The 14,950-nt window shown below is 37.1% G+C and overlaps 1 protein-coding gene across 16 annotated transcripts in view; it reads right to left on the bottom strand.

The window, feature by feature from the left end:
• Positions 1 to 10,495: 10,495 nt before the first annotated feature.
• The window catches only part of tcf7l2 (transcription factor 7 like 2), a 95,844-nt gene continuing 91,389 nt past the window's right edge, over positions 10,496 to 14,950 (bottom strand). For 9 of the 16 annotated variants that reach the window (XM_022742461.1, XM_022742465.1, XM_022742462.1 and 6 more), the window contains 2 exons: positions 14,158 to 14,230; positions 10,496 to 11,584 (listed from right to left, as the gene is read on the bottom strand). In XM_022742461.1, the coding sequence (XP_022598182.1) occupies positions 11,128 to 11,584; positions 14,158 to 14,230 (530 nt within the window). In that variant the 3' untranslated portion in view covers positions 10,496 to 11,127. Of the gene's footprint in view, positions 11,585 to 14,157; positions 14,231 to 14,813; positions 14,887 to 14,950 lie in introns of all 16 variants that reach the window. The other 7 variants (XM_022742459.1, XM_022742464.1, XM_022742468.1 and 4 more) reach the window with 2 other exon arrangements.

Raw genomic sequence — 14,950 nt, 5'->3', positions numbered from 1 at the left:
GATCCCGTCAGATTATTTTGCAGTGATTCTGACAATGTAGGCTGGACTCTTTTTCCAAAAAGATTTCCAAAAGGCCTTTTACCTACACTGTAACACATCACTGTTTGAGAATACAACACAGCAGCATATGAAACACTCAGACCTTGCTATACTTTATATTTCTTTTTTACCATCACCTCCTTTTTGGCTCTCTTCTTTCCCACCCTCTTCACCTCCACTGTTGAGTGCAAACTTGTAATAAGTATTGACGTGACCTCTGAATCCTTTAAGTCTTGTGTGTTTTTTTTCCCCTACAATCCTGCAAAAAAAATCAATTGACTCCAGATCATCTTTAGACACATGACTTAAATCTTAGTCCATGAGATTCGGTCAAGAACAGCACGAACAGGGCACTGGCTCAGTATTCCAATTCCCAAACAATTACTTAAATGCTTTTTGAACCTGTGAATTTTGGTGGACTCACAGTGGTCTTCTTCAGGGAGCAGCATACCAAAGTGCACAAGGAATGAATGGACGTTTGCTCCTCACTGATGAAGGTCACAGCAGGGCTGCAGTGCATTTGGGTTGGTTTCAATATGTTCTTTTGAACTATCTATGCAATCCAGGCTTTAAAATTTATTTTTTTGCTTCAAAAGCATTATGAGAACTCCTTTCACAAAAAAGCTGCGGTTTCAGACTAAAGAGCACCTTCGAAAAACACATCTACACAGAGAAACCGAACATAGACCCTCTATCCTCTTTTCTTTTAACTTCGTATTAAACCTAATTGGGGTGAAAAGAGGAATATCATTATGGAGGACAAAATAAATCTGTTAACATGAGGCTGTGTGAAAATGTGTGGCATTTTCATTTGCAGCAAAGGAGACTGAAGATGTTTATGCTATGCTGCAGCCATTTCTTCAGCCTCTCAGTTTTATCCTACCACTGTGATCAGGATCAGGGGTATACATCTCTCTATTTTTCTTTTTTTTTTTTTGAAATAACATCCAAAACAGTATCTTTTTGTGTTTTGTTTGTTGCAACCTAGGGGACATATTTAACGTTTTTGCATTGTTTTCAGATTTGTATGCTTGCCTGCAGCAATGGCCTTCAACATTCTTCCTCCATGCCACAATGACATCAAAAAATGTCATTTCTTTACTCAGGTATACAAAGACTTTCCTCCTTCTTGAAATGTAATAGAACCGTCACGGACGCTTCCATGTTATACGTCGCTAGTCTGACGGTTTATAGTTCAAGGGTATAGCCCACACAAATGCATTAAGTGTGCACACTGTACACATTCAAAGGGAACAAAGAAGAGTCCCGCATTTGCTTGATCACAACTGAACCCATTCCCCTGCTTTCAGTTCGTCTTTGCTTGGTATTCATTGGAGGACGATCTGTACATTATGACCATGTTCAAGTACAACATGCACGCTGTATTTCAGCTACACCTCAATACTTTTTCGTTGTTTGCTTAGCTACTTTGTAGATTTAAGCAAACTTCAAATAAATAAGAAATCAATGCCATTCTCCTCGGTGTACAGAGTGAATCCATAAAATGTTGCACTCACTCACTCGCAAGCGTGTACACACAGAGACTGTTTTCTTGCAAAGCTGTTGTTGATCCATTGAGAGCGTCACATAAGTGGAGACCAACCCAAACAACACAGCCTGCTTTGACTGCAATGTAACGCCTGTGTGCTGTTTCTAATACAGTAAATTTGTACACAAAATTCCTGACATAGCTACTGATAGAGCAGCACTGGAGGAGCAGAAATGCTTCAGTAATGTTTGACAGATGAAAGGGGAGAGAAAATGCCTCGATAACCCAACGCAAAATTAAATCATGGCTATGATGAAACATCCGACAACAGTTTTGAAGTGCTCAGTGTGTTGAGGGCCATTTTATGTTAATGTCAGAATAGTTTGAATTCTTGAGCAAAACAGGCAAACAGTACACACAGTAATGTACAAGTCCATTTTTGTCAGCAAGAACCAGCCTTGTTTGAGTGATTTCAGCAAGTCACTGAGTCTTTACCAGCTCCAGACGTGCTGCTCTGTGCTCATCCTGAACTCTGGCCTGCACGTAGATTAAGGCAAGGGAATGGAGAATTTCCCTGAGGGGTTTAGTAAAGTGTCACCCTATTATTAATTTAGTGCCAGAGATCCATTTACATGAGACCACAGGTATGACCGACTGTGGTCAGACAATGTGGGGGAAAAGGGGATTTGTCTTATTAGGGGTGTTAGAGATCAGAGCATCAATAAGTTTTTTTTCTTCAGTGGTTTTCACATTTGGTTCTTTCATCTTCACTACACATTTTGTATTGATTTGTACTCTCCACCTTTTCTAGAAATATATGCAGATTTTAGAGCTCTTTGTGATACTCCAATAAATTTGTGGTGACTCAGACACCTGTGAATACATCACAGCATGATGTAGCTGTGGTCTAGAGATGTGTCTATATACTGCATATACTGCAGTGTGAACAAAAATCAATCCCAGGTCACATATAAATAGCACAACAAAGCCCCCAAACACAGTTGATTCAGCCTGTATGTAATCCCTTACCGTAGGTTTAATCTGTACCTGACAAAAGTACTAACCACGGTCCTCCTCTCTGTCTGCATGCATGGTCTTGTGTTGATATGTGTTTTCCTCTGTTAGGCAGCAGTTTTTGTTTCATCTTAGATGAAATCCAAACTGAGCAGAGAATTGAATCACAAGTGGTCACTGATGTTGCTTCTGAGATGCATTTTGATACTTGGTGTGAAGTGAGGCTTGTCTGTCTGATGAGAGCGGGGCACATTCTGGTCAATGCTAATAACTGGAGACAAGATGGATTTACTCAGAGCAAGGCATGCAGTTTGCTGAAGTGTTGTAACACCTTATTTTGTTTTAATGACGCCAGGTATACTGTAGTGCATTAGTACAATAAAAATATAAAGAAGAAAGCATAAAACATGAGCAGGAGTAAAAATTTGTCAAATGTTTTGATGCAAATATTGTCATTGCTGTCTGTCTTTTAAAAACCGATTAGCCATGGGTATAATTAGATACATAGAGTATTATTCCCTGTCAGCAAATGTCTCCTTAAAACAGGGAACTATTTATTCTGTTTTAGCTGATGAACAGTTTAATGTTCCCTTTAAAAATCCCACATCACTTTTGCTGTTAAATTATAGTAGATGAGTAAATGCTGTTCAAGTGATCAACTAAATATAATAATTACACTCTGGAAATAACTGTAAATCTCAACTGAGCATTTTAGAAGTCAAGACACTTTCACAACTCTGTTTGGAGCTTCTTACTCTCGCTACATTATTTTAAATGGGTCAATTTGAAATTAAACAGTAAATATATGAAAATTCAAAGACGTATCAACTACGTTATATTTAAGCACTGTGTCCGTTTGCATGTCTGCAAACAGAGTAGTGAAAACAGTGGAATTTGTGGACAAGCCTAGAACTGAACTAAAAGATCCTATGATTTTATTTTTTCACCAAAATAGAAACTAAATGTTGTTTTCTGGAAATCAACTACAACAATGTAAAGATACGTTTGTCAGCTTAGTATGGAGGTATATTTGTTTCAGTGTTATTTGTTTGAACAGATCGACAATCCGTGCGTAAATGTGTAACATGTAAATATAAAACACCTTCCATAAATGCAAAAAACAAAATTTGCAAGTATACAAACAAATTCCACAAATGGAAAAATTATCTGTGAATACATTCGATTAATTTACAAATAAATGAAAAGCATGAGTGAATATCTTCCTTACATTTACAACTTTCAAACAGACATTTGACAATCAATTTTCTGTTTCAGAAGCGAAAAAGCATTTGGATCTAAATTCTATGCTTGTGGATTTTTATTTTACACACAGAGTTTTGAAATAAACTTTCCACCAGTCTGAAACAGAAGGCAAAATTGTCACAGTATAGTAAGGCATAAAAATGTCACAGTATAGTAAGGCATGAAAAACGACATAAGAACATCATAGTATAGATGTCATAGTATGGTAAGGCATAAAAAACATCATAGTATAGTAAGGTAAAAAAAAACGGCATAAAAACGTCATAGTATGGTAAGGCATGAAAAACATCATAGTATAGTAGGGCATGAAAACGTATAAAGACTTCATAGTATAATAAGGCATGAAACGACATAATATAGTAAGTCATAATAAGTCATAAAAACAACATAGTATAGTAAGGCATAAAAGTCATAAAAACGACATAGTATAGTATGGCAAAAAAAAGTCATAAAAACATCATCGTGTAGTAAGGCATAAAAACTTATAAAAACGTCATAGTATAATGGATAGGACATCATAATATAGTAAGGAATAAAAAGTCTTAAAAACAACATAGTATAATAAGGCATTAAAAGTCATAAAAACGACAGTTTATTAGTAAGGCATAAAAAGACACAGTATAGTGAGACATATAAAGTCATAAAAACGACATAGTATAGTAAGGCATAAAAACGCATGAAGATGTCATGGTATAATAAGGCATTAAAAGTCATAAAAACGAAAGTTTTTTAGTAAGGCATAAAAAGACACAGTATAGTGAGACATATAAAGTCATAAAAACGACATAGTATAGTAAGGCATAAAAACGCATGAAGATGTCATGGTATAATAAGGCATAAAAAGACATAATATAGTAAGGCATAAAAGTCATAAAAAAGACATGTATATTATTGCATACAAAGTCATAAAAACATCATAGTATAGTATGGCATAAAAAGTAAAAAAAAAAGACATAGTATAGTAAGGCATAAACAGGCATGAAGATGTCATAGTATAATAAGGCATAAAACAACGTAATATAGTAAGGCATAAAAAGTCATAAAAACGACATAGTATAGTATGGCAAAAAAAAAGTCATAAAAACATCATCGTATAGTAAGGCATAAAAACTTATATAAACGTCATAGTATAATAAGGAATAGGACATCATAGTATAGTAAGGAATAAAAACTCATAAAAATGACATAGTACAGTATGGCAAAAAAAGTCATAAAAACATCATAGTATAATAAGGAATAGGATGTCATATTATAGTGAAGAATAAAAACTCATAAAAACGACATAGTATAGTATGGCAAAAAAAGTCATAAAAACATTATCGTATAGTAAGGCATAAAAACTCATAAAAACGTCATAGTTTAATAAGGAATAGGACACCATAGTATTGTAAGGAATAAAAACTCATAAAAAAGACATAGTATAGTATGGCATAAAAAGTAAAAAAAATGACATAGTATAGTAAGGCATAAACATGCATGAAGATGTCATAGTATAATAAGGCATAAAACAACGTAATATAGTAAGGCATAAAAATCATAAAAATGACATAGTATAGTAAGGCATAAAAAGTCAAAAAAATGTCATAGTATAGTATGGTAAAAAAAAGTCATAAAAACATCATAGTATAGTAAGTAATAGGACATCATAGTATGGTAAGGAATAAAAACTCATAAAAACGACATAGTATAGTATGGCAAAAAAGTCATAAAAACATCATAGTATAGTAAGGCCTAAAAGTCATAAAAATGACATAGTATAGTATGGCAAAAAAAGTCATAAAAACATCATCGTATAGTAAGGCATAAAAACTTATAAAAACGTCATAGTATAATAAGGAATAGGAAATTATAGTAAAGTATTGCATAAAAAGTCATAAAAACGACATAGTATAGTNAAGTCAGAAAAATGACAGTATAGTAGGGCATAAAAAGTCTAAAAAACGACATACTATAGTAAGGCATAAAAAGTCATAAAAAAGTCATAGTATAGTATGGTAAAAAAAGTCATAAAAACATCATAGCAATGCATAAAAAACTGTAAAAACATAGTATAATAAGGAATAGGACACCATAGTATAGTATGGTATAAAAAGTCATAAAAATGACAGTATAGTATGGCATAAAAAGTCGAAAAAACAACATAGTATAGTAAGGAATGAACATGCATGAAGATGTCATAGTATAATAAGGCATAAAACAATGTAATATAGTAAGGCATAAAAACTCATAAAATCGACATAGTATAGTATGGCAAAAAAAGTCATAAAACATTATCGTATAGTAAGGCATAAAAACTCATAAAATCGACATAGTATAGTATGGCATAAAAAGTCAAAAAAACAACATAGTATAGTAAGGAATGAACATGCATGAAGATGTCATAGTATAATAAGGCATAAAATAACATGATATAGTATGGCAAAAAAGTCATGAAAATGACATAGTATAGTATGGCAAAAAAAGTCATAAAAACATCATAGTATAGTAAGGCACAAAAAGACATAATAACATCATAGTTTAGTAAGGCATAAAAATGTGTAAAAATGTCACAGTTTAATAAGGAATAGGACATCATAGTATAGTAAGGAATAAAAAGTTATAAAAACGACATAGTATAGTATGGCAAAAAAAGTCATAAAAACATCATAGTATAGTAAGGCTTAAAAGTCATAAAAATGACATAGTAGAGTATGGCAAAAAAAAGTCATAAAAACATCATCGTATAGTAAGGCATAAAAACTTATAAAAACATCTTAGTATAATAAGGAATAGGACATCATTGTATAGTAAGGAATAAAAAGTCATAAAAACGACAGTATAGTATGGCATAAAAAGTCATAAAAACATCATCGTATAGTAAGGCATAAAAACGCATAACAACGTCAAAGTATAATAAGGAATAGGAAATTATAGTAAAGTATTGCATAAAAAGTCATAAAAATGACATAGTATAGTAAGGCACAAAACATCATAAAAACGACACAGTATAGTATGGCATAAAGATGACACAATATAATGAGGTATAAAAAACGTCATAAAAATGTCATAGCATAGTAAGGCACAAAAAATTACATAGTATAGTAAGGTATAAAAGACATCATGTTATGGTTAGGCATAAGAACGTCACAGAAAGGGAAGGCATAAAAAATGGCATAGTATAGTAAGGCATAAAAAACGTCAAGACTGTCTTCCTATGAAAAACGAGCAGACAGGTCGTTTGTGCAGCAGCTTATCATGACCCATTGTTACGTCCTTTTCTTAGGCGACATCTAGTGGTTGTAGTCTTCATGATAGCATCAAAGGGGAAAGTGCTGTTCAGTAGTATAAAGAGTGAAAAACGTCCACATCAGGAGGAGGTTAGGGTGGATGGATGGGTCAACAAAACACAGGAATTTGACACAGGAGATCAATGTTCGATTCCCTTGAGAAAGCAGTACTTTATTATCCATGACCATTCGTTGTCATTATTGTAACCATTTCAACAAAGATCGCCTGATGTTGAGGAAGTACTTATTTTAACCCAAATCATGATATTTTCCTAACCGTAACCAAGTAGTTTTTGTACCTAAACNAAACGATATAGTATAGCATGGCAAAAAAAGACATAATAACATCATAGTTTAGTAAGGCATAAAAATGTGTAAAAATGTCACAGTTTAATAAGGAATAGGACATCATAGTATAGTAAGGACTAAAAAGTTATAAAAACGACATAGTATAGTATTGCATAAAAAATCATAAAAACAACATAGTATAGTATGGTATAAAAAGTCATAAAAATGACATAGTATAGTAAGGCACAAAACATCATAAAAACGACACAGTATAGTATGGCATAAAGATGACACAATATAATGAGGTATAAAAAACGTCATAAAAATGTCATAGCATAGTAAGGCACAAAAAATTACATAGTATAGTAAGGTATAAAAGACATCATGTTATGGTTAGGCATAAGAACGTCACAGAAAGGGAAGGCATAAAAAATGGCATAGTATAGTAAGGCATAAAAAACGTCAAGACTGTCTTCCTATGAAAAACGAGCAGACAGGTCGTTTGTGCAGCAGCTTATCATGACCCATTGTTACGTCCTTTTCTTAGGCGACATCTAGTGGTTGTAGTCTTCATGATAGCATCAAAGGGGAAAGTGCTGTTCCGTAGTATAAAGAGTGAAAAACGTCCACATCAGGAGGAGGTTAGGGTGGATGGATGGGTCAACAAAACACAGGAATTTGACACAGGAGATCAATGTTCGATTCCCTTGAGAAAGCAGTACTTTATTATCCATGACCATTCGTTGTCATTATTGTAACCATTTCAACAAAGATCGCCTGATGTTGAGGAAGTACTTATTTTAACCCAAATCATGATATTTTCCTAACCGTAACCAAGTAGTTTTTGTACCTAAACCTAACCAAGCCATTACTGTTATTATAGTAACCCTGGCAATGTTCGGTATGCTGCCCTTGGTACAGCTGAGTTTTTACTATGGTAATCATGACAACTGAGGTCTGGTATGCATGCTGCTGTAGGGGCGCTATGTCAGGAGACACTCCTATGGGGCATATTTGAGGGTAGAAACAAACGACAGACATGCTCATAAGGATTGGAGGACTTGTTGGAGAGAGAAGACGTCTTAGTATAGTAAGGTATAAAAACGTTATAGTATAGTAGGGCATTAAAAACGTCATAAAAATGTCATAGTATAGTAAGGCATAAAAATGTAATAAAAACGCCATAGTTTAGTAAGGCATAAAAAACATCATAGTATGGTAAGGCAAAAAAAACCTCATAGTATAGGAAGGTATAGAAAACGTCATATTATAGTAAGGCATAATGAACGCCATCAAAATGTCATAGTATAGTAAGTCATAAAAACGTCATAGTATAGAAAGGTATAAAAAGCGTCATAAAAACGTCATAGGGCATAAAAAATGTAAGAAAATTGATTCACAAATTTCTGTTTGAAAATTGTGAGTAAATAAATATTCACAAATGTTTTTAATTTATTTGTAAATTAATTGAATGTATTCACAGATTTTTTAGATAAGATAATTTGTTTATTTGTCGACTTTGTGTATTTGCCAATCTGCTTTACAGAGATAGCCTTTGCAAATTCATTTTTTGTAGGCCTATTTGTGGAAGGTGTTATATATTTACAGATTACACATTTACGCATGTATTGTTGATCTTTTCACACAAATAATATTGAAACAAATCTACGTCCATAGCTTAGTCCCAGATAACGTATCAGAGATGGTTTCTTGCTTTGTGGTTGTGCTCAGATCAGTAATGTCTGCCCTCTGTTATTGCATTTCATCAAACTTGAAACCGTATTTACTTAAGACATGATGATTGACTTTATTTCACTGACAAGTTTGATGACTGTTGTGAAATGTAGAGGAGAGGGTGAAGCTGAATAAAAGCTACTTGCGGTGACACTGGTGAAACATTTTGTTAGGTCACTGCACCTGCCAATGAATTTCAGAATAAAAGGAGGACACAGGTGTGCACATACTAAGTTGCTTTTATTAATACAGAACTGCATGCTACAGAGACTGTACAGCATAAACATTTATTCATTACAAAAAAACATGGTTTTGGAACCATTTAAAATAACAGGAAAAAACAAACAAACAAAAAGATAAGAGCATAAAATAGAACAGGAACATCACAGCCGTTAAGGAAACATTCAAACTATTTATCATTAGCATCTTAATAAACCAGAGAAGAAATCGACAGATTACAGTCGCGTCATGTCAACTACAATGGCACCGAGTGGATGATTCTCTTGTAGCTTTTTTTACAGCCTCTTGCAACATCAACATGCCTATTTTTTCTATCTACCTATATGTAGTAGTGTATTTAAAAGTGGCAGTTTGTGTATTTTTTTGTATTTAATAGTTTTTTTATGAACCTCCTAATATACATAATTTGGCCCTTGTGGGTTTATACAGTATGATGTCCGTCTTTTTATTAAGTTTAAATTTTAATATTTGACAATTTGCTACCAAACACATTTGTTATAGCAACATTTATACTACATACATAGCAATCTATGTAACGTCACAGCAAAGAATGGTATCGAAATAAAAAAAAAACAAAAACAAAACAAACAACAACAAAACAAAAAAAAAAAAAGATCCCTACAGTATGGTTAGAGGGGCAGAGAAAATTATCACAAAATTTGGCACGGAAAATCTGTACACGAATCTACAGTCTGAGAGATGTGACTGTGCAATAAAAAAGAAGGGCTTTAGACACTTTTCCAACTACTGAAGACACGGTACCCACTGTCTCTTGTTTCAAGTTTTCTTTTCTTCTTTTTGTAAAATGGCTTATAGACGCATTTCTTGAAATGAAGTTGTGCATACTTCTGTTCATGAGATCTACACAGTACACTGAGTGGAATCCAGGTTTTCAGCGAGGAAAGAAATCAATAACAAAAGATTTGCCTTTTAAAACCTCCTTGTAAAAATGGATCATTCATATATAAGTCGCTTACCTTAAGAAAAAATATTTGTACAATGTATTAAGAAAAAAAAAAGTCAAAAAGAGACACATACAAGATACAACAAGCAATCTCTAAAGCAATAAATACTACTGGTCCTAGCGTTGTGACATTTTGAATTTAATAACCCGCGTCCCTCCCACCCCGACCTCCCCTCAAGCCCACCCAACTTGCCTGACTCCACCCCAAAGGTAAACAACAAAGAAAAAAAGACAACGCAGTGGAAGAATGCATATTTAACACAGTAATCCCCCCCCCTCCCCATTATTCTGTACATTTAAACAAGAACAAGTAACATCACAATTAAAGTTGTTCCTCAGAGAGGTGTCACCGCTAGCCTCATGCCCTCCTAGAGTTTGAACAGATGTCAAATGATTGGTTCGCAAGCTCGTATTTAATACAAATAAAGAAGGAGAACCAACTCTTTCAAGAAAAGGGCTCATTGAATAATCTAGCCTACCTTTTTATATCCGTCTTTTAAACATTTTGAAGTTGAACTAGATAATTTTTCTGTTTGCACTGTTTAACACTACAAAAAAGACAAAAACAAAATTCATAAAAATTTTGGCAGATTCACAAAGCTATACTACAGCTCATTGTATCATTTCTTTATAATAATTAGATTTTTTGATAATGATGGGTCAAATATTGACCAATGAACCTTAATAAAACAAAAACTAAAATTTCAAAGCCTTATGGCACAGGAACATAAAGAGAAAAGAACTGACGGCAAGTGAAATATAGCATAGAGAGGGCCTAGAAAGGTGTGTGTGTGCAGAGCTAGAAAAGAGGAGAAGAAGAATAGGGTAGACTATTCTATAGACTTGGTCACTAGCGACAGAGGCTGAGGGGCTGTGGAGGGGAGGAGCGAGTGGGAATGACACAGCGATGCCGAGGGCCGGGCCATTGAGGACGCCACAGAGGAGCCCGGCTGCCGCGAGGACGAGACGTCACCGTGCTCCAGGGCTCCGTTGTGGGAGGGGGCGCCCGACGTTTTGCTAGCTGCAGCAGAGTTTTCCAGCTGAACCAAAGATGGCGGTGGAGGCCCAGCCAGGAGGTGCGGGTGGTGGAGTGGCTGGTGGGCCGGTTTCATAGTCAGTGAGAGAGGTTGCATTTGTTCAGTCTGAGGTTTGGACTCTTTTGAGGAGGGGGAGGGAACCACTGAGGAGGGGGAGGATGGGGGGGAGTCTAGTAAGCTTCCGTCCGTAGAGGGAGGACTGGCACAGCTGCCTTCACCTTGGATGTAGCGAATGCACTTTTTTTTTCTCCTGAGGGACAAGGCAAGAGAAAGAGAACGTCTTTTAACATCACATCTTCAGACTGCATCGCCTCTTAGCACTGTTGCTGACTTAAATGCACCTCTGCCTTTTAAATTAAGCACACGAAACTGGTTTTACACAGCAGATAGTATTTTGCAGTGGTGCTTTTAAGCAGCTTTATAAACCTCGTGCTAAGAAGAAAGGTGGCACAAATGACAGTTTCCAAACATTTAAACCATCAGACAGGACGGACATGAAGGAAAGATCACAGGTGAAGCAGCAGGGAAATGAAAAGCACACACAGAGATGATGAGGATGATGATGAGAGGACGAAATGAGGCAGAGTAGATGTAGTAGTGGACGCTCTCTGGATGTAAACTCAAGCCTTTCTTAAAGGCAAGAGCTACAGCTGGGGATCAGCCTGTTCTCTCCAGCAAACACGAGGTTACTGGACCTGTCTCACTCCTCGACTTCTATCTGGCTCTACTCTCTCTTCTCCTGAGGGGACAGAGTTTGGATACAAGGCGAAAAAGTCAACAAGATCCACACTACCCTGCATCTGCCCCACAGACACAAGTGTGTGTGCGTGAGGGGTCAAGGCATCATGTTTGCATTCCTGCCTGGGGTCGGGACCCCTCCCCCTGCCTGCTGAGTCCTGGGGCCAGGCCCGTTGCGCTCAGTGGAACCCAATGAACGAGCATGGGAGGGGAGGGAAAGGGGGAGTTAGGAGTGTAAGGGGATTGTTGCATTTATCTGTGGTGACTCTTCTGCGAGGGATGTGTTCAGATTTGGTTAAGGGGGAATCTCTGCCCACCTCATCTTTACCCTGACCCTGGCAGTGACCCCTCTCCCAGCTCTCCATTCTATCACAAGGATGCCTGAAGGCCATAGAGTAATAGTATTTAAGACTCATAGGGACAGGGAGTAGTAAGGCTGGTCTGCTGTTTAATCTAAGTTGTCAAATCGAACCACTTCCTGTAATTCTGAAGGGGAAAAACTCTACATAAACACAAACAGAGAGAGCAGATTACTGAGAATGGAAAAGAAGAGGGACAGCGGCAAATCACAGAGAAGGGCTCAACAAAACCTTGATCGCATGCTAGGCTGAAAGACAGTCATGCATTTCCAATAAGCTCAACAGTACAAGCACACAACACCAGACAGTATAGAACACTAGAAAAGTCTAGAAAAGAGTGGGTGGGGAGGGATAAGGCTTTTAAGTGGATCCTAAGCTGATACTGTAACACTGGGTGGTGCGGAGTATCGACCGGGCGTGAAAAAGGTATCGTCTTGCCGCTACATACACATCTTGCTCTCTAACTAGCTGTCAAACTGCAACAAATGAGCTAATATCCATTTTTTAACAGACATATCGATTCATAGTATGTGCCTGTGTATGTTATTGATTTCTCCGTCTCGGGGGATATTACACCAGATGCATCTTTTAGGAAATGGAGCCCAGAGAGAACTTTTAACCTCTCGGCTCCAAAAAAAAAAAAAAAAACCCCAAAAAACCCCACAAAGACTGAATTATCGCTCTTCCCAGACCCCTGATCTCATGATCTCCTTTTATTGTTTAAGGAATAATGCAATATTTTTGATAATGTGTGTATCAGCTGGAAGGGAAATAAGAGAGCCGAGTGGGAACACCAACACTGTCGGACTGTGCGGAGATGAGTGATTGCAACATCCTACTTATTTCAAAGACAAGTTGAATACAGTAAAAAGCATAGGTGATGTGTTCAATTCTTGTGGGACAATCTGCTGAGAATCACCTCTTAATGTGATCATCTGACTAAACTTCTGATTTCCAGCCTGTCCATATAAAACAATACAAATGAAACTTGGTGACGAACAATGTGTTGCAATGGTTGGTGTTGGAAGAGTTGTGTAAAGAAAGAGTGGGGCAGGGTGTGGTGCAAGCCAGACACAGAGAAGGGTATTACTTAGCAGAAACAAATACCTACCATGAAAATATTCCCAATTCAAAGACTGCTTGTGTCAGAACAGAAAGACAACAGGTAGGGACTAAGTAAGGGTTATTGAAGAGGAGTTTGGAGGAAGAAGAGGTGGAGAAGGAGGAGGAAGAGGGCACAGAAAAGAGTGTCACTGAGCAGGCCCTCAGAGAAAGCAGGGCTAAATTTGTAAGCATAACATTGTTATTCAAAAGGGCGCCAATTAGAACATACATGACAGTTAAGATGGGAGGGAATTATCCACTGCCTGCAGAGAAAATGGATTTCAACCATAACAAGTCAAGATTGGAAGAAAGGTTATTCCAAATTACATTAGGAAGCCGTGATGTTACAGCTCACAGATATCTTGTTGTGATAAAATATTCAGTAATCTTATTTAGAAATCCATTTTCTGCCACTGGGCTTGAACCAAGTTCAATGAAGGAAAATTGCTGTGAGGAAATTTATAGCAGGAAGCTCCTCGGTAAGGAAGAGGAGCAGAGGAGTTTGCCATCTGTTACCACACTGATGGAAACATGTTTTAGAGGGATATCTGAGCAAATAATCAAGGAGAAGAAGCTGCTCATTGTGGATGTCTTCCTCCCATTGGTACTACAGCAGTTATACCTGCATGGTTTGCACCATAAACTCAGCTGGTCAAGCCCGAACAAGGCACGACACTTCTTTGGGGTATTTGCATCTGTTAGCCAAAGAGGTAGACACAAACATACACACAGAGACAAAAAAAAAAGAAAAAGAAAGAAAAAAAGAAAATGGACACGTCATTGCACAGACAAAAACATATAACCAGGGCTTAGGTTTAGGCTGGCAACACTGGGATGTCCTCCATATTGACCAAGCCATCAGGCTCCAGATCCTCCAAGCCCCGACCTGCCAGTTTAGGATTTCTGACCAATCTCAGTGAGGCTTATTGTACTGTACATCCTGCAATGAAACCCCTGTAACCCCAGAAGTATTTCTTAATCAAACACATACGCACAGACACCATTCATACAAACACTCTGGCATGTGCTGTTAATACCCTTCTTCCCAAACAGGAGGTAAGAATAAAATAGTGGGACCCTACAGATAGACCGGCAGGGCGTGGCTGGAGGGAGCTGAGAGGTCACGATAGCCTGGCGGGACAGACAGACGGAGGGGAGGGAAGAGAGGAGGAAGAAGAAGAAGAGGTAGCAGCAGCATAGAGCAGAGGGAGGAAGTCCCAGCGTAGATTACCCAGCCTTCACCTGGCCCTGGCCAGTGCAAGCACACACCATACACACCTGCACGGGCCACACCAGTTATTCTGTTGATCGAGCCCAAAGCGCGCTCGACACTTCTTAGGAGCGCTCAGGTCTGATGCCGCAACAGGGAAGGGAAGCCAGCAGAGAGGATGAATAGAACCATAACCCAAAAAAAA

The sequence above is a fragment of the Seriola dumerili genome, unplaced genomic scaffold (genome assembly GCF_002260705.1).
Source record: "Seriola dumerili isolate Sdu_G_001 unplaced genomic scaffold, Sdu_1.0 BDQW01000068.1, whole genome shotgun sequence".
Classification (NCBI taxonomy): Eukaryota; Metazoa; Chordata; class Actinopteri; order Carangiformes; family Carangidae; genus Seriola; species Seriola dumerili.
This window is presented reverse-complemented; position numbering and strand designations above follow the sequence as displayed.